At 41.0% G+C, this 24,646-nt stretch overlaps 1 protein-coding gene across 1 annotated transcript in view; it reads right to left on the bottom strand.

The window, feature by feature from the left end:
- DNAJC5B (DnaJ heat shock protein family (Hsp40) member C5 beta) overlaps positions 1 to 21,534 on the bottom strand; it is a 56,804-nt gene extending 35,270 nt beyond the window's left edge. The window contains exons 1-2 of the mRNA XM_051843820.3: positions 21,417 to 21,534; positions 8,421 to 8,548 (exon numbers count right to left, since the gene is read on the bottom strand). Of these exons, the coding sequence (XP_051699780.1) occupies positions 8,421 to 8,539 (119 nt within the window). The 5' untranslated portion in view covers positions 8,540 to 8,548; positions 21,417 to 21,534. The remainder of the gene's footprint in view (positions 1 to 8,420; positions 8,549 to 21,416) is intronic.
- Between the last annotated feature and the right edge of the window lie 3,112 nt (positions 21,535 to 24,646).

The following is a 24,646-nucleotide window of genomic DNA, read 5'->3' as shown; positions in this document are numbered from 1 at the left end:
TACAGGATGTAATTTCCAGCATATCATTAACATTGTCTTGTTAAAATAGTCATTACACAATTTTCAGTGTATTCAATGGAACCTAAATACTACAGAATCTAAATACCAGCCCCATTGTCTCTCTGTCTGTCTTCCCATCCTCCCAAAACACACCCAGAGTCTTGGAGATTCACCCTGTGTCCACGTCCTCTCTGAGTAGGAAGGCTGCCATTCTTTGAGCTGCTTCTCTGATCTCTGTTTCCTTTGCAGCACTCAGAGCCCAAGTACCAACCTTCATTCTGCATTTTACAATTTAATTCCCAGCAACCCTCTAAGGTTGGTACTGTTTTTGTTTATTTGTTTTTGCATTTTACTAATGGAAAGCACACGCTGAGAGAAAAGGCTTGAATTCAGGTCTTTCTGACTTCATATCCTGCACTCTCAACTGCTTCCTTATGCCTAACGTATACTACAATTGATGGATTCAGTGTTCAAATCTATGCAGACCTCCTCAGAGTGTGTAACTTTCAGCACACTTATGACACTCCCTGCCTTCTTACTCTGCTTGGCTTTTCTTCCGAGCACTTAACAATATCTGAAAAACTACATGTTTTACTCAATTATCATTAAGATCCCACTTCCCTTCCCCGTGACCCAGAATATAGGTTTCAGTAAACCAGTATTTGGTCTGTTTTGCTCCCTGCTATTGTCTCAATACCTAAAAGAGTACCCAAGTCCTAGCTGATGCTCAATAAGCATTTGTTAGATAATGAATGAGACTTGCTAGTGTGAAGCCACTGATACTATCAGAGACTCTCAATGTGCTGGCTGCTGTAGGCTTGGGCCAGCCTTCCTGGCTTCTGCTATAATTAGGCGGCACCATGTGGTGTGAATTAAGCATCTCTAGCCTTTGGAGTGAAAGATCTTCATGTGCTAAGCAGAATTGTGAAAGGAGGGAATCTAATCACCTACCCAGAGTGCACGCTCGGCAGTAGTAAATATGGCAAACTTATTGACCAAGTTACTAAGGAGAAGGGAGCATCAGGTGGCATTGTTGTTGGACTATGGTAGGCTCAACTTTGAGTCATCCCAGTCTATCATTCACTGCTGGGGATTGGGGAAAATCAGGACGTGTTTGAAACACTGGTGGCAGCAGCCTTCCAAAGTTCCTGCAGTGCTGAAGGGCCTTCTAGAAAGGAACTGAAACCATCACTGGGGCATCCACAGCTGGGTAACCCAAAAAGCTGCTGGGATCCTTGACAGAAGCCTATCTGAGGGTAAGGTGGGGACTATGGAATCTCCCGGAAGAATGCAGCTTAGGGAAGAAAGTGCCAGACCATGATGACTGACCCAGGAGCAAAGCCTTGTCTGTCAGATAGGACTGGGATTCTAGGTATAGCATCATGACGGTTAGCCTCTGGCTCGCCCCCAAACTTATGCCGGGTCTTAGAGGAAAAGAGCTATTAGAAAAACGGAAGGAATCTTTCTACCAATCTTTGACAATCACCAGGGACTCTTGCAGAGGGCATCACAAAGAAGAGGGAGCCTTCCCTATGCCCAGTCTTGCACCTTCTAGTACCACAGCCCAGCAGCCATGGCCACTCCCTCAAGTCACAAGATAAATAGCAGTTGAGGCTTCTGGGCCTTAAGGAATAGTCAGAGGATTGGAAGTGGTGTAGTTGGTAAGAAGCACCTGTCATGCCTACAGTGCTGGTAAGAGGGTGCAGCTGAGTGGCAGAGCAGCTGTGCCTGGCTGAGTGAAAGTGAAGCTGCTGCAGCAGAGCCTAGAGTCCAGGGTTGTCCTTGGCAGTGACCAAGGACCTGCCTTACTGAGCTAATGGCAAAGCAGTACCATCAGCAGGGTAGAAACTTGGCTTGTTGGGACAATGCTGCTACCTGGGGATGAACTGGTTCCTGGGTCCCAGGAGACCTTCTCAGAGGAGACTCCCAGAAGAATTTGGAAGGCAGGGACTTTGCAGGAGTCCCAAGTTCTTGGATCACTTGATGAAGCCAGATGTTGGGGTTAGAGACTAGTTATTGAGTCCTTCATTCCAACAGCCAACCATGTTCCCAAATACTTAATTGCCTGACCATTCACTAGGTTCTGTCTCCTCCTCTCTTTCACCAGCCTCCTAACTCAAAATTTCTGTTGGCTGAGAGTGATTATCTGAATTAGGAGGGAAGGCAAAATATGCCAGTGTAAAATTATAGCAACTGCGTGGAAGATATTTAACATCTTAGCCATTAAAAGGTACAACAGAATTGTAAAAGATTAACTCAAATGAATATCCTTTAGAGAGCATGATAGGGAAGAATAAAGACTTTTAGACAGTTGGAGAATAGGGCAAAATATTTACTCTGCTCATGCAAACACTGGTAGGATTAAGTGACGTCACCCAGCAATGAGAAAATTGGATTAAATGAGTCTGAGACTTTGAGCTCCTTGGGATGATTGTACTCAGAAATGCTAAAGACATATTTATTCATTAATGAAGGCCTTGGATGAGATTTATACCATGAGTTTCACTCTGTGATATGCAACTTTTTGTATGGATTACAGATTCACCTTATGCTAGATAAATGGTTTTTGAATAGTAGCATTGAATGCAGGATAATTTTAGACTTACAAGGATGATGAATATTTGTTCAATCAAGTAGTTCCTGGTATTTCACTAGATTTTTCCACAAAGGGCTCCACATACCCTGAAAAAAAAATGATCTAATTTCTCTTGATAAAATCTCAGTGAGATGAGAGCTTCAGAACCTGATGGATTGACACCATAAAAGCCTTTTTCTTTTCACCTTTCCCAGCTGTCCTTTGAGGTAGCTGGGCACTCCAATTTATCAGCTGCCTACTGAAGTATGGTTGAGTTTCAGATAATGTAGGAAAAAGATGCTATATTCACAGGAAGGCTGTTTGATAGAGGTTTATAAATAGACACAAAAGGAGCTGAAACAGATCTTTGAGTCTGTTTTTGTGGTAACTCTTTAAAGGAATAAAGAAATGGAGATGGTAATTTCCTTCCCAACTTTTTAACTCTCTCTTAGAGAACATTACTTCTTTTCTTTCCATAGCGTTAGGTCCCGCACCATTGCTAAATGGTATCTGGGCGTTGTGATTCTAGACCTCTAATCAAAATTAAGTACACTTGGATGAACATCTGACCCAGCTGGATCCATTTGATCCTTGCTCTAGAAATTTGGGACTGGGACATACAAAAACTGGAAAATGAAGAGGAACTAAGAGAGTTTTCCTCTCTCTACTGCCTATCTTTCTGAGGCCAGGAGATTTCTCTCTCTAAGAAATTTGTTTAAAAGACAGCCTAAATATTTATCAACAGGAAACTGGCTAAATCATGGGATATGTATGCCATGAAATACTGCACAGTGGTATGAAAATAATCAGGGATGTTTTAATGAACTGATTTCTTCAAGATACATTATTAAGAGAAGCTGCAAACCACAGGGTAAGAGGGTTAATATATCATAATTTATATAAGAAAGGGTAAACATAACATCTCTGCTTAGATCATTTACACATATGCTTGTCCATTGTGATGTCAGGGTTTAGGCCTATTTTTGTTGTTGTTTATTTTCTGCTTGTTTCCTCTGTTTATCATGCCTCATTTCCTTTTCTTGTCCTCCTTAGGGTTATTTAAATATTTTTGGGATTCTGTCCTGGCTTATTTATAGTATTTTAGTGTATACTATTTGTATGGTTTGTATAGTGGTTGGGTGTTTGTGTATGTGTCAGAGAGAGAGACTTAACGATAGTCTGTTGATATGAATGAATTACAGAAATTTCACTCCCATTTAAGTCCCTTATTGTCCCACATTTAAATATCACTGTCTTCAGTATCAGATGGTATGATAATTTTTGGACCAATCGTCTTGTATAACTTAGAGAACTAGTAAGAAAAGGGGCTAGTCTTTGGTATTTATACATATTTCTGCTTTCTTTTCTTTCTTCCTGATGATCTAAATTATTTCCTTTCTTTTGGAAAATTTCCTTTAGCCATCTGCTAGTGACAAATTCTTTTTTTCTTTTAAAGATTTATTTATTTGAAAGAGTTAGAGAGAGAGGTCCTCTATCTGCTGATTCATTCCCCAAATGGCAGCAACAGCTGGAACTGGGCCGATCCGAAGCCAGGAGCTTTTTCCAGTTCTCCCAACCAGGTGCAGGAGCCCAAGGACCTGGGCCATCTTCTACTGCTTTCCCAGGCCATAGCAGAGAGCTGGATCGGAAGTGGAGCAGCCGGGACTCAAACCGGCACCCATATGGGATGTCAGTGCTGCAGGCAGCAGCTTTACTGGCTATGCCACAACGCTGGCCCCTAGCTCATTTGTTATTAATGTCCCACAGGTTCAAGAGACTCTGTTCAGTTTATTTTCTCCCTGTTCTTCAGATTAGGTAAATTCTGTTGCTCTGTCTCTGACTTCACTGATTCTATCCTCTGTCTTCATTCTGTTATTAAGTATCTCTAGATAGTTTTATTATTTCTGTTATTTTTCGGTTCTATAATTCCATGTGGTATTTTAAAAATTTCTTCTATTTATTTGCTAACTTTTTCTGTATTTTCACTTGTTTTAAGAACATTTGAAGTTCCTTGTATCTTTTTTCATTATTGTTACTTTAAAAATTTTGTCAGGTTGTTCTAACATCTAATTCATCTCCATATGGAAGTCAGATGATTGCCTTTCCCATTTAAGTTGTGATTTTCTTGGTTCTTTGTGTGATGAGTGACTTTGCTTATATCTGAATAGTTTGGCTTTTATGTTAGGAGATTCTCAGTTCTACTTAATTTTTTATTTTAATAATCACTCAGGGCCAGTGCTGTGGCATAGCAGGTAAAGCCGCCACCTGCAGTGCTGGCATCTCATAGTGGCACTGGTTCGAGTCCCAACTGCTCGATTTGGCACAGTTCCAGCTATTGTGGCCATCTGGGGAGTGAACCAGCACATGGAAGACTTCTCTCTCTCTCTGCCTCTGCTTCTTTGTAACTCTTTCAAGTAAACAAATAAAATCTTAAAAAACAAATCAAAAAGAATAAGGACACCACCAATCCATTTTTAAAAAGATCACTCTGGGGCCGGCGCCATGGCTCACTTGGTTAATCCTCCGCCTGCAGCGCTGGCATCCCATATGGGCGCTGGATTCTAGTCCCGGTTGCTCCTCTTTCAGTCCAGCTCTCTGCTGTGGCCCAGGAGGGCAGCGGAGGATGGCCCAAGTGCTTGGGTCCCTGCACCCGCATGGGAGACCAGGAAGAAGCACCTGGCTCCTGGCTTCGGATCGGTGCAGTGCCGGCCGTGGCTGCCATTTGGGGGGTGAAGCAATGGAAGGAAGATCTTTCTTTCTGTTTCTCTCTCTCTCTCTCTCTCTCACTGTCTTAACTCTATCTGTCAAATAAATTAAAAAAAAAATCACTCTGTGTAGGCTTAACATGCAGGTCCTAAGCTAACTTTTATGGATGGTTCCAAAGACAATTTAATTTTTGCTATTTTGGTCTGCTGCATTTGTCTCCTGCCTCTCAGGCTCTCATTGGTCCGTAGGGTTATGTGAGGAGTTGAAAGGAGGTTCTCAGATTGGGTGCCTTCAGATGGGAGACAGAATTTCCAGACTGTGAGGACGAAAACCACTTCCTGAGCTGAGTGCTTGTGGTTGAATCCCCCTCACTGATGGCCTCTGTCAAGTGGGTGTCTGAGTGGGAGAGGCAGGTCTCAGGCTGGTGGGAAAAAGAGTTCGCCTGGCTAGTTTTGTTAGGGGGACTTTCTCTGATTTCCTTGTGGTTCTTTGGAGACTGTCTAGTGTTGCTGACAGAACTCCTGATCTGGAAGAGGAAGAATAAAGAATAAAGCTACCTGGAAAGCCTTAGTTAAAGTTGCTAGATTGAGTGTTGGAAGAGGCCTGGCTTGAGTTACCTTCTGTTGGGGGAGAGGGAAGGTCATAAGGCTCTCTGTCACATCGATGCACTTTCCTCACTCTACCTTTCAGAATTCCCTTGAGTTGTCTCTTCTGTCATTTCCAAGCTTTTTAGTCACTTAGCAGGAGGACAGGGAGAGACATGTTTACGCCATCTCACCCAGACAGGTACTTTAGAAGAGTACACAAGGAACTGACAATCTGGTTTCCCCCTGGGGAGGAGACATGGAGGAAAAAAGGTAAAAGAGAGACCTTTTTTTTTTGCGGGGGGGGGGAGGATATATATCTGCTGTATGCTCTCATTTTAACTAAGCAAAAATATCGTCTCCTCAAAAATAAAAATAAGCATAAAATTAACTCAGCTTTAACTCAGCTTTGCTTTCAAGAGCACAACCAAAGATGATAAGAGAGGTCAAGCAGCAGAGGGTTCAACAGTTGGTAATTTTATTAAATTTCACTGACTTTTAATTTCACTTATAGTGTCACTGTTTTCATCCAGGTCCCTGAATATAAAAATAATATCCTCAGTGGATTTTCAGCTTGCTCACACATTTTGAATAACTTGCAGAATATAAATGTGTAATTTAGATAGAAGTAGATGCTTTTGGCAGCATACAAGTACCCTAATAAGCTGAAAAAAATAATATTTATGTGTCATTAAAGCAAAATTAATAGCACAACACTGATTACATTGAAAGATTTTATGTTGTGATTATTAAACTTGCAAACAACTTGGCATAATTAATGCCTTAATTAAGATATGACCTGAAATTTCAGCTTCCAAAATTAATAAAGGCAATTTAAAGTCACATTTGTAAAGTAAAATAGGTTTTGTAAATGACAAGGTGGTTGAATATCACTTCACCCCCCTCATTTTTATAGGTATTAAGCTTACAATGCAATTAATTTGATTGCTACACCAAATCCCAAGCACAGTGACTCAGTCTGAAGCTGTAAGAGTCAAGGTTAGCAACTTTGAACCAAAGACTTCCACCAACAAGGAAGCTCCCAGACACATGCTTTCTGGATAGCTCTAGAGCAAAATGAATCAGCAAAGACTTTTGTCTCCCTAGCACCTTAACTGAAATGTTAACTAGGAGATCAATATCGACTTTGATCAGACTCTATCATTTTTGCAAACTATTTGGAATTCAAGTGGCAGTTTGCACCACTTGATTTATTCTTCAGAACCTGCTTCTTGAAAGTATTTCAGGTCATAAAGTTTGCCGCACCATGAAGGTTCCAATCCAGGACCAAAGAGTTTCTTACCAGTAGATAAAAATAGAGACTTAAATAAAGATTGACTGGTGATTTGGGGAAAAAGTAAATCTGAAATAGTACCTCATGCCATTTGCCAAAATAAAATCCAATAGATCAAAGATTTGGTGTAAAAGTAAAATCATGAATGTACCAGATGAAGATGGGGGTCAATTTTTTTTATAACATTGTAACCCAGAGGAGTTTTCAAATCATGGCAGGTAAAACAAAAGCCATACAGGAAATGAGTAACAAATATGCAAACCTGAGATGTTTTAAACCTCCATGCATTAAAAAAAAGAAGCTTTCAAGAGCAAATCAAGAAGTAACTGACTAAAATCTGAAACTATTATTTCTGTCTTGATTCATTTTTCCCCATCAAGGCATAGTTTTCTTCCCTAATAATAAGGAAATAATTGGAAATACGCATCATGATTTATGGACAATGATATTGTTTAGGAAAAATTAAAAGAACTTATGTTAAATAATAGCTCACAATGTGATTAAATAAAGTACAGAATAACTATAAGGTTAAGCCATTAAAACAGAATGATGAATAACATCAGGATATTTTTATTATAGGACTTACTAAAAATGGTAAAGTATTGATTAACCTAATTTGATTTTTTAAATCTAGACTGAAAAAAAGACTAGAAGAAAACAAAGTATCAATGATAATTATTCCTGGAGTTAGAATTATGAGAAAATATTGTTGTCTTTTTAGTACTTCAAGCTTTTTACAATAAGGAAAATATTTTGTACTCAATTTTTTTATTCCTTGAAACTTTAAATAAAAGTATATTTCAATTTTTTCCAAAAATAGCTAATTTGGAACTAGAACAGCTATGAAAAATAAAATTTAATATCTGGAAAAAGGTAGCTTACAATACAGCAATTACAATGAGCTTCTTTTTATTTAAAAGAAAAACAATCTCTCTACACAATTCAAGGATACTATGTCAAATAGGTTACATCTGTAGCTATTGGTTGTGGTTTCTCTCTCTCTCTTTCCCACATACATCAGCCCTAGAACAGAGGCTGCTCTTTCATATGCTACAGTATCACCAGAGAGTTCTTTCATAAACTCAGTGGCGTGTCTGTCAATTCCTAACTATCTGTGTTTACACAGCAAGGAACATGGGGTCCAAAATTCAGATGACCTGATCTTAGCAATAAGCTTATATATTTAACTGGAGACACTTGCAATCACAAAATAATTATCACTAGTAGCACAAGAAATGTCATCATTGAGCTGTTTCTGTACCTGTAGGTTTTCTTAATTTCTTCATGTGAAGCTCCCTTATGCAGACCAAGAATCTCATACAGAGTCTCTCCAGTTGTTGACACAGTTCGCTGCCGTTGGTAAGGTGTATTACATGCCATTTTCTCAGGCTGTAAAATCAATGGGGGAAAACAGCCATGAAGGTTATGCACATCAGCTCTCAGCCTCTAAAGGGGAAGAGGGGAAGACAGGTCATTGTTGACTTTTTATACAATGACAGTTTGTATGCCAGCTGCAAAAGAAAGGGACAAAGGATTAGGAGATGCAAAAGTAGAGCTTTGAGTCAGGGTGTCAGAGGATATAGGCAGTCATGCAAATGGAATACAACTTTATCCACATCACTGAATAGAAGCAAACATTATCTAAGTGTGCAGCTAACTCAGAATGGTTTAGAATCACTCTTCACAGGTCGGGCAAATGCAGGTCTTTGGTGGGGTAGGGGCCAGAATTTACATAATGTTTTTTCTAAGTCTTCCAAATTTAGTTGGCAATGGAAATAATCATTCATCTTATTCCAACTCTGTTAGTTTAGCCATTGAAAAAGCAAGAATATTTTTTCAAAAAAAAAAACAACTTTTGGGGCTGGCATTGTGGCAAAGCAGGTTAAGCCTCCACCTGAGACATTGAATGCCGATTCAAGAGCTGGCTGCTCCACTTCTGATCCCGCTTCATACTAATGCTCCTGGGAAAGCAGTGGAAGATGGCCCAAGTGCTTGGGCCCCTGCATCCATGTGGGATAGCTGGAGGAAGTTCCAGGCTCCAGGCTCCAGGCTCCTGGCTTTGGATTGGCTCAGCTCCGGCCATTGTGGCCATTTGGTGAGTGACCCTGTGGATGGAAGATCTCTCTCTCTCTCTTTCTCTCTCTCTCTCTCCCCCCTCCTGTCTCTGTAACTCAGCCTTTCAAATTAAACAAACAGGCAAACAAAAAACTTAAAAAATATTAAGGAAAAAAAATACTGATCTCATCTGAGACCTAGGTTAGAACTTTCTGTCACCAGAGGGAGCCCAGAGCTATGTCCCCACCTGCTGCCTGCAACACCAGTGCTCCTGGGCGTTCTGCATTTGTGATCTACCGGAGTGGGTTGGGCTATCCTAGGTCCTAAGGAACCATCTGCTTGCTGAATTCTGGCTCTGGGCTAGGGGCCAGGGGTGGCTCACAGAAGCACACTTGGGAGACATTCTTGTATCCATCACTTAACCTGTCTGAGCACTAGTGTCTTCACCTGAAATACCAAGTTAATAAAACCCTTCTCATAAAGATACCTCAATGATTTAGAAATAATGCATACAGTGTAACCAGTGAATAGTTAAGTTCAAAGGAAAAGGTAACTATTTTTATTATTTTAAAATGGTTTCTATCAGAATAGTTTTAAATTTAGATAACCAAAATCGTAAAGTAATAAAAAAAGTTCTCATATACACAACATCCAGCTTCCCCTATTATTAACATCTTACATTAAGATGATACATTTGTCACAATCTATAAACCACACCCAGCTTCTATTACTAACATCTCCTATTAGTGCAATATATTTGTCACAATTAGTGAATCATACCCAGCTTTCCCTATTTTTTAAAATCCAAACTCCCTCTATCCCTCCTACCCCTCCCAGCTTCTAGTAGTAATATTCTGTATTTTGATTGAGTTTTGCTTTTAGCTCCCACATATAAGGGAGAACATGCGTCATTTACCACTCCATGTCTGACTTATTCTAGGCAGCACAGTGTGCAATTCAGAGTGCTCTGTAGTCAGACCCTTCAGGTTGGGATATTGACCTTGCCATTACCAGCTGCATGACTTCCTTTGTCTGTAAATTAGACACAAAAAAGTGCCTGAATTTATCTAACTTTTGCAAGAATTAAATCAGTTAATAAATTTAAAAGAATACACCAGTGTTCGTAACAGCATTATTCATAAAAGCCAAAAGGTAGAAACAACCTCAGTGTCCATCCAGGGGGTGAAATCATGAAGAAATGTAGTGTGTACATAGAATCAAATATTATTGAGTTACGAAAAGAAATGGAATTCTATTGATATATGCTGCAACAAATTGAAGATACCAGGACTCTTCAAAAACATTCATGGGGAATGTGTATTACAAAAAAACAAAAACAAAAACAAAAAAAACACTAGGCATGAATTTCAAAGTTTTTGCACCAACATAAACTTGCCTATAATTAAATTTTTCCACAAACTTTTTGGAATACCCTCATTTTATGCTAATAGAGATAAATCAGTGATAAAAGGATGAATGTTGTGTGATTCCACTTATATGATGTAGGAGAGGGAAATTCAGAGATAGAAAACAGCATAGAAGTTACCAGGGTCTGGGGACAGGGAGTTATCAGATATAGAGTTTCTATTTGAGGTAATGACAAATTCTTTTTTTTTGAGATTGACTTAAACTTTTATTTTTTTTTTACTTTTTTGTGTTTTTTTTTGGTATTTTTAAACTTTTATTTAGTAAATATAAATTTCCAAAGTACAGTTTATGGATTACAATGGCTTTTACCCCCCATAACTTCCCTCCCACCCGTACCCCTCCCATCTCCTGCTCTCTCTCTCATTCCATTCACATCAAGATTCATTTTCAATTATCTTTATATACAGAAGATTGATTTAGTATGTATTAAGTAAAGATTTCATTAGTTTACACCCACACAGAAACACGAAGTGTAAAATACTGTTTGAGTACTAGTTATAACATTAATTCACATTGGACAACACATTAAGGACAGAGATACCACATGAGGAGTAAGTACACAGTGACTCCTATTGTTGACTTAACAATTTATTTTTAATTTTTTTTGACAGGCAGAGTGGACAGTGAGAGAGAGAGGCAGAGAGAAAGGTCTTCCTCTTGCCGTTGGTTCACCCTCCAATGGCCGCCACTGCCAGTGCACTGCGGCCGGCGCACCGCGCTGATCCGATGGCAGGAGCCAGGTGCTTCTGGTCTCCCATGCGGGTGCAGGGCCCAAGCACTTGGGCCATCCTCCACTGCACTCCCTGGCCACAGCAGAGAGCTGGCCTGGAAGAGGGGCAACTGAGACAGAATCCGGTGCTCCGACCAGGACTAGAACCCGGTGTGCCAGCGCCTCAAGGCAGAGGATTAGCCTAGTGAGCCACGGCGCCGGCCTAACTTAACAATTTGACACTCTTGTTTATGGTGTCAGAAATCTCCCTAGGCTCTAGTCGTGAGTTTCCAGGGCTATGGAAGCCTCTTGAGTTCGCTGACTTGAATCTTATTCAGACAAGGTCATAGTCAAAGTGGAAGTTCTCTCCTCCCTTCAGAGAAGGGTACCTCCTTCTTTGATGGCCCGTTCTTTCTACTGGGATCTCACTTGCAGAGATCTTTCATTTAGGTCATTTTTTTTTCCCAGAGTGTCTTGGCTTTCCATGCCTAAAATACTCTCATGGGCTCTTCAGCCAGCTCCGAATGCATTAAGGGCTGATTCTGAGGCCAGAGTGCTGTTTAGGACATCTGCCATTCTACGAGTCTGCTGTGTAGATAATGACAAATTCTACAAATACACAGTGGTGGGGCTGGCATGGTAGGTTGGGTCTCCTCCATCTGCAGTGCCAGCATCCTATATGGACACCAGTTTGAGTCCCGGCTGCTCCACTTCCAATCCAGCTCCCTGCTGGTGGCTTGGGAAAGCAGGGAAAAATGGCCCAAATGCTTAGAGACCTGAAAGAAACTCTTGGTTCCTAGCTTTAGATCAGCTCAGCTCCACTGTGGCCATCTGGGGGAGTGAACCAGTGGATGGAAGACCTCTCTCTCTTTCTATCTCTCCCTCTCTCTATAGTAACTCTGCCTCTCAAATAAAAATCTTTAAAAAAAAGAAAAGAAAAGAAAGAAAAGAAATACACAGTGGTGATGGTTAGATAGCACTGTGAATGCACACACATTTTGTGTTAAGTGTATTTTGTCACAAAAACAAAGCAATAATTTAAAAAAAATCAAAAGTACCTGGACCTCAAAAGCACAGTAAACAAAAGCAAAAATAGACAAATGGGATTTCATCAAACTAAGAAGCTTCTGCACAGTAAGTATTCAGCACAGTAAGGAGACAACCTGCAGAATGGGAGAAAATACTTGCCAGCTATACATCTGACAAGAGGTTAATACACAGAATCTATAGGAAACCCAAAAACTCAATAGAAAAATCCAAATAATCCTGTTGAAGTTGAAGAATGGCCGGTAGAACTAAACAGACGCTTTCCAAAAGAAGACATACAAATAGACCAACAGGTACATGAAAACTTCCTCAGCAGTTCCCTAATCATCAGAGAAATACAAGTAAAACCCACAGTGAGATATCAGCTCATTCAAGCTAGATGAGCTATCATCAAAAAGACAAATGATAACAAGTGCTGGGGAGCAAGTGGAGAAAAAGGGGAACCCTGTCACACTAGTGGTGGGAATTAAAATTAGTCCAGTCAATGTGGAAGACAATGTGGATGTTCCTCAAAATCTTAAAAATGGAGCTATCAGAAATCCTAGAAGAAATCCATCTGTTGAAGAGACATCTACACACCCGTATTTAATGCAGCCCTGTTAACAATAGGCAAGAAATGGAAACAACCTAAGTGGCCATCCACTATGAATGGATAAAGATGTGGAACATGTATGCAGTGGAATACTTTTCAGCCATAAAAAGGATGATGTCCTGACCCTTGAATTGAAGTGAAAGTCATTATCAATTTGTATGTATCAGCTAACATTTTTTTAAATTAAAAGCCAACTACTTTGACTGCAAGCTCCTCTAATCAGAAGTTGCAGACGTCGTTGTCCAGCTCTTAGCTTTGGGCCTTGCACATTAGCAGCTACTGTAACCATGAACAGATGTGAAGTGGTTGACTATGTGAGGGCTAAGGGAATGGTGTCAGGGCTTTGGGGATACTCATTTACAGCACTGGCAGCAGAAGAGCTGGGTATAAACATCCCAGTGGGGAATGGGCTCAGTTGGAGCAGCTCCCAGTTCTGGTCCCACCAGACTAATGACCGCACCAACATCTGCAAAGGCAGGGCCCACATGATGTTGTCTGGTATATCAGAGACCCCAGAGATCCCAAAGTGGTACAGTGAAGGCTGGTAATCCTAAGGGATCCGGTTAAGTAGAAAAGGGGAAGTTGTTTGGCCTAACAGCTAACAAACCCACATCCTATTTCAGAGTGCCTGAATTTGATTCCTGCCTCGGGTTCCTGACTGCAGCTTCTTACCAATGCAGACCTTGGAAGGCTCATGTAGCTGAGACCCTGCCTCCCATGTTGGGGACATAGATTGTGTTCTTAGCTCCTGACTTTGCCTGGCAAAGTCCTATTTGGGATGGGATCGATCTTTCTTTCTGTATCTCTCTCTCTCTCTCTTTCTAAACAAGAAATAATTAAAAAATTAAAAGAACAATGTAAAAAATTCAAAAATTTTGAACCTCTCCTCTTCCCTTATAAAAAAATGTTTAGTTCTTTATTTGAAATGCAGAGTAACAGATGACAGAAAGTGGGAGAGAGAGAGAGAGAGAAATTTTCCATCTACTTGTTCACTCCCAGATGGCTGCAATGGCCAAGAGCTGGGCAAGGCCAAGGCCAAGAGTCAGGAGCTTCATCCATGTCTCTCAAGTGGGTGGCAGAGGCCCAAGTCCTGGGGCCATCCTCTGCTGCTTCTTCTATGCGATTAGGGAGCTGTATTAGAAGTGGGGACAGCGGGGACACAAACTGGCATCCATATAAGATGCCAGCATTGCAAACTATAGCTTTACCCGCTATGCCACAATGCCAGCCTGGCCTTCTCTTTCTTGAGTGAGGAAAAGGAAAGCAACTCTGAAGGGAGTTAGACATCGGGCAAACATCCTGCAGTCACTCAGGCTGTCAGGATAGCACGGACCTATCTGAGGGAGCAACTGCTCAAGGGCCAGTGGTTGCCATGTGGAATGGCTGCATTGCACCCTCCAGAAGTAGCCTTGAAAAAAAATGTGGAGGCCAGAGGAGCTCAAGTCTGAGATCTTTGGTTCACACCAAGGGGAGAACAAAGCCTGATTCTACCCACCATAAAACAAAATCAAACAGATGTCCATACTGGCTGGCAGCTGCTCAGTATATTATTGCACTTTTTCTTATTATTGTCCCACAAATTTCCCTATGCAGTAAGGTAGAATTCAAGGTTTGGAATTGTGTCAATCATCCTTGTGTCCCCATCCTGTAGCTAAGCCCTGTCTCAAAAATGCTGCTTAGCTGATTATTCATAATTGAAAGCAAAATGGCCAGGGTAACTTACATTTCTGCCTCCTTCCTTCCCTGTCCCATCTCTCCTGCCACCACCTCACATGCAGATCCTGAGTACTGATGTTCTGCCCACACATCCACCTGATGGCCCCTGGAAGTAGAGGCAGCTGCAGGCTTCTCCAGCAGTCACACCACAAAAACATGCTATCCATGAACAGCATTTGACAAGTGGGGATTTCTCCGTGCCCTGGAGGACAAACAGCAGGACCAGAGACATGCCACTGGCTCCTCTGACTGGGGTTTCAAGATCTGGCTGCGGGGGGGCAAGGTCCCTAAAGTCACTGGTTGCTAACACTAAGAGCGCATCAGCAATTCACACTACTGGGTGTACATCCAAAGGAAATTAGGTTAGTTTGTCCAAGAGATGTGTTATAATCCCATGTTCATTGCAGTTCTATTCACAATAGCCAAGATACGGACTCAACCTAGGTGTTCATCAGCACCTGAATAGAGAATGAGAATGTGATTTTCAATGGATAAATAAAGAGGATTCACAAAGTTTATGGAAAATATGGGAGTTTTTTTAATTCAATTTTTGAATTCAATTTTTCCATACACTTTTTATAATGTTTATTTATATATATATTTATTTATTTTCATCTACTTCAAAGGCAGAGCAACAGAGAGAAAGGGAGAGCCCAGAGCCCAGCCAGGTCTCCCTCGTGGGTGGCAGGAGTCCAGGCACTTGAGTCACCATCTGCTGCTTCCCTGGAGATAGTAACCGGAAGCTAGCCTGGAAGGGAAGTAGCTAGGACTCAAGCTCATGCACTGTTATGGGATGTGGGCATCCCAAGCAGTGGCTCAACCCACTGTACCACAGTGCCCACTTGTCCACAAACTTATGAATTACAAATATATATAAATTTTATTTGTCAAATTAAATAATAAATGAATAAATGCATCAACCTAATGATTCAAGTCCTAGGACTACAGAATACAGAGTTAGAGGCTATCTAGGCCAGCTTAATAAATGCCTTTTGGGGGCTGGTGCTATGGCACAGCTGGTTAAAGCCCCAGCCTGCAGCACTGGCATCCCATATGGGCACCAGTTCTAGTCCTGGCTGCTCCTCTTCTAATCCAGCTCTCTGTTATGGCCTGGGAAAGCAGTAGTAGATGGCCCAGGTGCTTGGGCCCCTGTACCTGCTTGGGAGACCTGGAAGAAGCTCCTGGCTCCTGGCTTCGGATCAGCCCAGCTCCAGCTGTTGCTGCCATTTGGGGAATAAATCAGCAGATAAAGGATCTCTCTCTCTCTCTCTCTCTCCCTCCTTCCCTCCCTCCCTCTCTCTGTAACTCTGTGTTTCAAATAAATTAAATACATCTTTTTAAAAAAAAATGCCTTTTGGAGCGTTCTGGCCAGAGAACAACATAGTAGATAGTTTTTCTATAATTAGCTCCCATTTTTCTGGGAAGTACAGGAGTCCCTACAGCAATGTATGTTTTTCCTAAGATTTACCTCAAGCTCACATTTTCCCAGTTGAGTAGGCCAGGAGTAGACACTTGGCCCATACCAGCCCAATTTAAATCCTTTCCTAGGATTTTTTTAATAGGACAATTTCTCAAATGGTGGAACCTATAAAATGTAAAACTATGGCAATGTTTGGAAAGAATTCTTTGGGAAAATACTAGTGGTATACTAAGATCTTCAGCCCAAAAACAGTCAGATGGATTGTTTAGCTGTTACTAGTACAGATGAGAGGAGCAGCTTTAAATCTGTGGAAAGAAAATGTGTGAAGAGCTATTCAAAGAAACTAAGAAGAAATGGAAGTACAACACATAGTTATCTTTGCTTTATCAAATTTATGTATAATCAGCATCAAAAGGAATAGTTTTAATGGGGGGTGTGTGTTCATTCTCCATAAGAGAGATGCCATGGCTTCTGTAAGTCTACAGACAGACCTACAACAAATTTTAACAAAGCACAGACATGCATAATTTCCACAACTGTGAGAATTCTGCTCCACGACCAGCTTTGATTCCTTCCTACTTGGAGCTTGCTGTTACAAATTCAGGATACTGAAGATAATCTGCCAAACAGCAGAGAATTCCATGACTTATTCAAACCCAGGTTTTAGGGAGGTAGAAGACTAAAATGGGATACAGAAGTGCAAGCTAATAATAAAACTGGTGCTCATCATCAGAGAACACAAAGGATAGAGGTCAGAGAGAACCTTGATTACCTCAGTGTAGGGAGAGTCGGCATTCTGGTTGGAGCAGGCCAGTATTTTTCTACAGAGGAAGGGGAGGCAGAGGATGTCCGAAAACATTTGTGACACCCTCTGGGAATGCTCAAAAATATTTGGGGTCATTGGAAGCTCTTGTATGGCAATATAGGAAAGACACAGTACCAGCAAGAAGCAGGAAGGACAAGGGCAGGCTGCTGAGAGGGGCTTAGAGTATTTTTGCATAGACCTTAGATCAGAATAAGAAAATATCAGTAATCCAGATTTTAAAATAGGGGTGGAGATAATGCTAATGGAGATAATGAGGACAAAAGGTGGGCCTCGGAAGTCCCTCTGCATGTCTCCCCTTACTGTTGGCACCTCTGCGGGAGGACTTTGCCTCTGCTGGAGCCCTGTGGTTTTACATAGAATGATAGCAATGAGACCACATTTATCCCCACAGCTTGTGAATCTGGAGGTTATTATTATGCTCGCCAAAATACTGTTAACTTGCATGTCTTTCTTCACTAACATACACTGAGCAGCTTAAAGGCTAGAACCCTATTTTGTATTAATCTCTGTAATCCCAGTGGCATAGACCAGGGCTATGGTTTATAAAAGTCTTAAGAGCTGTTACATCGCATGAAAGGGAAAGGGTACATGGATTTAGCATTTACTGAGCACCTTCTATGTGCCAGAAAGATGACTTTACAAGTGTCATACCACTTAATCCTGTTATCAGCCCCTGGGGGAATCAGAGAGGGACCTCCAAGGGCTCAGGAGTAAGAAAGCTAAGATTGCTCTCTGAGAGATAAACTTGGAGGTCAGTGCCTATGGCTAAGTGAAGAGCTATCTTATCTCAAAGTCATCTTAAAGAGCTAAATGGCTCCTAGGCCTGAAAAATCTGATAGAATATGATTAACTACCTAATGTAACTGAGAGTTTACAGGGTTTTTCTTTCTTTATTTTTTAGAAGACTTATTTTACTGATATGAAAGGCAGAACAACATAGAGAGAGAAGAGAGAGATGGAGATCTTCCATCTACTGGTTCACTCCCTAAATGGCCACAATGGCCAGAGCTGGTCAGGGTCAAAACCAGGAGCCTGGAGTGCCATCCTTGTCACCCATGTGGGTGGCAAGAGCCCAAGTACTTAAAGCATCTTCTGTTGCCTTCCCTGGCACATTAGCAGGGAGCTGGATCAGAAGCAGAGCACCCAGGACTTGAACCAGTGCTCCAATATGGGATGCTAGTGTATAGGTGGTGGCTTAACACATTGTGCCACAATGCTGGCCCCACCAAGTTTTTCTCATGTCAGTTAATGAGAAGAATGATAAGACGTGGACATGCAGAGAAAAACAAATGCAGAGGCAAATGCTGACTCAGCCATCCAAGTACTACGATGGAGAAAAAGCCAAAGGATTCAAGCCTGGTTGGCCAGGTGGTTGGTTCCTGTTGAGAAAAACCCACCTAGCAATTTCAGCCCAATGTTGTTAAATGTTTATTTGACTCATCTAACTCCATGCTCAGCTAGCCACCCTCTGATTGTTATTTGACAGTTTACATAGGTCTGCCATGAGGAAGAGAACATACTGGTCATATGGATTGAGTTCTTTGCACTGGCCCACAATTATGACAATTATGTGACAATTATATCCCATAGCACATGAACACGTTGACATTCTGATGATTTGTCTTTCCTTGAGATCCGCCCATGGGGAGGACACAGACTGGTCATGTTGACACAAGTGGCCTCATTCCAGGATAACCATTTATTTCATTTCATAAAATAATAAACAGACCTCCAGCGTTTTTACAGCTATAGGGAACCTGGCTTTTAGTAATGACCCTGCTCTCTCAGTGCAGCCCAAGTCAGGTAGTTGAGCATATAGGACTGAGAACCAGACAGCATTTTACGGTTCTGACTGTGGAAAGTTCATGATCTGATGTCAGATACCACCTTCTGAAACATCTTAAAGAGAAGTGTCATACCTGTTTTATAGATGAGAAAATTGAGTCTAATGAATATAACTTTACCACATTCACACAGGTGAAACTTGAAGTCCGATCTATTTAATTCTTTTTTTTTTTTTTTTTTTTTTGACAGGCAGAGTGGACAGTGAGAGAGAGAAACAGAGAGAAAGGTCTTCCCTTGCCGTTGGTTCACCCTCCAATGGCCGCCGCGGCCGGCGCACTGCACTGATCCGAAGGCAGGAGCCAGGTGCTTCTCCTGGTCTCCCATGGGGTGCAGGGCCCAAGCACTTGGGCCATCCTCCACTGCACTCCCTGGCCACAGCAGAGAGCTGGCCTGGAAGAGGGGCAACCGGGACAGAATCCGGTGCCCCAACCGGGACTAGAACCTGGTGTGCCGGCGCCGCAAGGCGGAGGATTAGCCTAGTGAGCCGCGGCGCCGGCCTTGATCTATTTACTTCTAAAGCCTATGTTCTTGCTAGTGTGCCACATTGACTAATACTTGATATTTATAGGTTATTTACAATCTAGAAGTAATTTTCACAACTTCTGTCTCATTTAATCATTACAGGAACTCTGAATAGTGGTAACATTAAATGAATGTAGCTTTACACTGTGTCTGGGCCAGGGCCATGAGGGATCCTCCTGAGCTGGGCTCAGTCAGGGGCGACCCCCAAACCCTTCCAGAAAGCAGTCCTGGGGACAGTCTGGCACACAAGCGCAGACATAGCCTTCAGTATCAGAGCTCCTCCCTGTCCCAGGCCACTCCTCTCCACAGCCCTCTTTTCCAATGGAAACAGAGGAAGGCCGATCCCATTTCTCAAATAGTTCTATTCGGTAGAAATATACACCCTTGAAAGCACAGTAACTACCTATTCCTTTGGCTTATATGTTCCCCAGAATCATTGCTTCAATTACACATGAAGTCACATTCTAATCTGTTCCTGCTGAATAAAATTTAGCAGCTGACTGTTGCTTTATGGTGTGGATAGATTAATCCTCAGAAAGGATTGCATTCACAGAGAGAGTTTAATGTGTGCTTTATCATTTTTTTGCTTTATTCTAGATGATTTTCTGTTAGGCAGACAACATCTCTCAGTTAAGGTATTTATGAGAAACATTTGCATCATATTGGAACGTAAAAAAGATAATATTGAGTCAATAGTTGGTCAGTGTAGTTAGTAGTTGACTGACATATCGTTGAAGCATAAAGGAATCAAAAAACAAAGTTACTTGGTGCATTGAGCAGCAACAACATGAGCAAGCTTCAACAAGTTCATGGAAAAGTGCATATTATTATAAAACTGTGCATTTTTTGCACCATTTAGTCCCATTTCCCACAAATCTTTTGAAGTACTTTCATACTTTTTCTGTCTCCTGGCTGAGCTAGAAACCAGACTCTTCATATACTATATTGATTTAGATGCTGTTTAGTTTCAGGTTAAACATAGAAACCCTTAATGTGTGAAAACAAGGATACTATCATCCCTGAGAACATACAAATTACAGAGTAGTAGCCAAACATCCTGTAAAAGTTCTTCCTAAATGACCTTAAATAAATAAATAAATAAAATGCATACAGTTTTTATGAATCCTTTTTCTGTAGCCTTTTGAATTCTGATATTCCTATGTGAAATTCAAGTGCCTATTATTTATTCATAATATCTCATGAGTCAGCCAATCGGGGATGGGACGGGAATAGAGTCATGTGAAGTCATCAAGTAATTTGATTTTGATTATCTAGTACATGATACTTAATCTGTGGAACTTATAGTGACTTTCCAGCTGGATTGTAATGCCAGTAATATTGTAATTTCTTAAAGCATTGACCACCACAGAGACACTACCAAACCACATGCTCCTCACCTGACTCTTGATAATACATACAACTGAAAGAAGGTGTAGTACCCTAATGATGGTGGGAATTGACTCTAAATAAATAAATAGTTTTAATTCCAGAGGTCCCAGAAGGGCTCTTCTGAATTTTCATCTACAATGACATGTTCCTTTCAAAATGAAAGAAGCTTCACCCATATCATATTATGTAAATTCTGAAAGATGGAAATCATCAAACTATGCCTTTCTGGGCCAGGTCCTTTCACAACCAAGAAATGAATGAAAGTGAAGGAGATTTGATCATTAAACACAGCAAAATGCTTTTAGTGGCTATCACTGGAGAAACTAACACAATTTACCATTTTATTTCTATTTCTATGATTCTGCCATAGAAATCCATTTAGTGGAACAAATCCCCATAATCCAAATAATGTGTCTTAATGCTAAATACATCCAAAATGCCAGTCCTATGCTTAAGAGCAATAATCCTCCCTAGTACAATTACCTATTTGCCGTTTGAAAATAATTGCCTCTTAATTGCACCGGTACTTACATAACCAGCAATCTGAAGATGGAGCAACTCAGAAATGTTACCAGTCACTCACAACACCTGTTCCTGTAATGCCGATTCTGTGTTTTCAAACAGGAACATCTTGCTGTTTTCAACTGGTCTGGAAATAGATGTGCAAAAAAATAAAAGAAATCCACAATGAAAGGAGCTATTCCATACCTGTTCCCTGTTTCAAAGCAAACAGCTGCTCCTTCCCATGTTCCTACGCAGAGCTGAGTAGGTCAATGGAGTCAGGTTACTTTTCATTTGTTACTCTATCAGCCAATTGGTTATCGCCCTGGAAAACATAACAAAGAGAGAATAAAACATGCATGACCATAAAGTATGCTATTACAAGGCATCCAGTGATACCAAAATATATGCTGCATCCACTCTGGGTTCTCACCAGCTGGTATGTGGCTCAGCCAAACATTACTATGGAGTGGGCTCCAGTGTTTCCACCAGGATTTACTATTGAGAAAATACGATTAGGGAGTGGGTGTTTGGCCTAGCAGTTATGATGCCTGTGTCCCACATCAGAATGCCTGGGTTCATTCAGAGATCCAAACCCTGAGTCCAGTTTCCTACTAATACAAACTATGGAGGCAATGGTGAAGGCCCAAGTGATTGAGTTCCTGCCACCGATATGGGAGGCCTGAGTTGAGTTGCCTGCTACCAGCTTTGGACTCAGCCCAGAGACCAAAGTAAGCAATTGGAAAGTGAATTGGCAGATGGGAACTCTGTGTGTATGTGTGTGTCAGAGTGTGTGTGTGTATGTGTGTGTGTGTGTCTGCCTCTCAAATAAAAATTAAAAGAAAACTGAAAGATACTTCAAAAAGTTCATTAAAAGATGTTCATTTTGGAGTAAAAAAATTGAAATTCATGTCTATATTTTTAAAATATGCATTTTCCATGAATTTTTTGAAGTACCCTATGCTAATCTGACATGCAAATTGAGCTCTTTCAATTTTTACTTCCTTTTTCATCTCAGTCTAGTGCTTACCAGTTGATTTAGAATTCCTGGAAAGATCATACAACATTAAAAGGAGGAAAAGTTAATTGCTCACTACAAAAACTATTTTCATATCTGCACATTTTAATTTTAGTCAAGAAGCAGTGAGACACAGTAGAGGTTTTAAGAGTTAAAGGCTCTCTTGTTAAAATAATGCTCAAATTCTCATATACAATGGAAAATCACATGAGCCAACAGTTCTATAATTTTGAGTTAAGAGTCTAAGGACTGGGAATTTCATATGGCCTAATGGTTAAGATCTCTATGTCTCACATCAGAGAGCCCAAATTCACATCTGGGCTCCTCTCCCAACTCCAGCTTCCTGCTAATATGCACCCTGGGAGGCAGCAAGTGATGGCCCACATACCTGGGTTCCTGCCAGTCATGTGGTAGACCTGGACTGAGTTTCCAGCTCCCCGATTTCGGCCTGCAGGCCCATGCAGGCATTTGGGGAGTGAACCAGAGGATGAGAACCTTCCCTCTCTCTCAAATAAATAAATAGCCCCAGAAACTGGAAAAAGTAAAAAATCAGACAGATGTGTGGGGTTTGAATTTGGCACAGTGGGGTCTGGCTATCCAGGCTGAAGGTGCAGTTTGTGCGCTGTTTTCTCAGTATGACAGGAAGCAAAACCCAAGGCAATACTGTGTGAATATTTTAGAGCACTTTCGCCTCTAGAGGGCATTGGTTTTTCAGATACCAAGGAGTAATAGACTATTTCTCCTAGATTCAGATTTCCAGCCAGAGTTTAGAAAATGGCCCATCATGATGCAGAGAAATAGTAAAAGGAAAAAAGGAAACACTAAGTAGATTTAGAACAAAATGCCCCAGATCCAGCATCATGTCAGCTGAAGGACAGGGGCCTTTGAAGAATTGAAAACAATTGCTGTGTTAATACAGTGAGACTATGGGTCACTTTTTAAAATAATTAGTTTGTATCAATTCAGTTTAATAATTATTTTTAGTAAAATCCATTATTCTCATACAATTAGTCCTCTCAAACTACTAAATTTTAATTTTTAAGGATTGCATAACCCATTCACTTAAAATAGTATTACACAACTGTGGGATGCAATGGAACCATAGGTGTGTTGCAAAGAGAAAGCACAGTTTCGGCTGTTCATCTATTCTTTTACCACTTGGCCATGCAGTGGATCCAGGCACTGGACTAAGTGCTAGGAACAAACTGATAAACAAAACCAAACATAGATTCTGGGATTGTGGACCACATATCTACAGTCTTCCAAAAAGAGACAGAGAGTCATCCAGTGACCACGTAGATAAGTGGCATGATGAGAGTCTGGAGAGAGGGTTCAAAATCATTTAAATCAGGGCCAGAGAAAGATGAAAGCTTCCTTAAACAAAACAACCCAACAGAGATCTACAAAGAATGAGATGAGAGGGCTGCCTGAAGGAGCAAATAGGAGGGTGCTTCAAAAAGTTTGTGGAAAAATGGAATGAAAAGGATGAGTTCATTTTGGTGCCAAAAAATGTTCATAATACCTGGAAAATGTGTATTAGGAAAAATATGCATGGATTTCAAAATTGTTTTTTCACCCAAATAAACTTTTTCAGTTCATTCCATTGTGGATCTGGTATAAAAGGCTCTTTTCTGGGTCCCTTGTGCCGTGTCATCCCCTGCACAGCCTCAGGACTATGCAGAGTCCCCACCAGATGCAGCTTCTTGACCTGGGGCCTCCCAGGCTCCAGAGCTTTTATTCTGCATAAATATTCTGCATAAATTGTGGCATTCAGTTAAAGCATCAGAAGCCAGACAAAGATGTCATTTTGTGCCTACATATATATATATATATATATATATATATATATATATAGGATTTCTGACAGATCATTCAAAGAGACAGTCAGAGATCAACAGCACTATATTCCACTTAACCAGGCGAAGCTTTCTCTAAGCAGTGAGTTTCAAATGATGTTTGTAAAAGTAAATAATGCATGGTGAGCATATAAACAATTCTTTGATGCAAAATTCATTAAATTATTTTAAAGCATTGCCAAGTGAATCATCCTTGTTTTGAAGAAGAGAACTTCAAAGATCTTCCAAGACTGGATCAAAAAGGTCTTTCCACGAAGTAGAAAATAGGAGACAAAATCATATTGGGGGTTGGGGGCATACATGCTAATTTTCCTAGTGTACTCAATTTATGAGGTCTTATAGGAACTGTTTATATAACTCTCTCAATTATTAGGGTTAGGGTAGTTATAAGAAGTGGCTAGTAGTGCCGGTGCTGTGGTGTAGCGGGTAAAGCCACTGCCTGCAGTGCTGGCATCCCATGTGGGCGCCAGTTCGAGTCCCAGCTACTCCCCTTCCAATCCAGCTCTCTGCTATGGCCTGGGAGAGCAGTAAGAAGATGGTCCAGGTTCTTGGGCCCCTGCATC

The sequence above is a fragment of the Oryctolagus cuniculus genome, chromosome 6, assembly GCF_051225735.1.
Source record: "Oryctolagus cuniculus isolate XC-2025 breed Fujian yellow rabbit chromosome 6, ASM5122573v1, whole genome shotgun sequence".
Lineage (NCBI taxonomy): Eukaryota > Metazoa > Chordata > Mammalia > Lagomorpha > Leporidae > Oryctolagus > Oryctolagus cuniculus.
The sequence above is the reverse complement of the archived record's forward strand: the minus strand, read 5'-3'. Positions and strand labels throughout refer to the sequence as shown.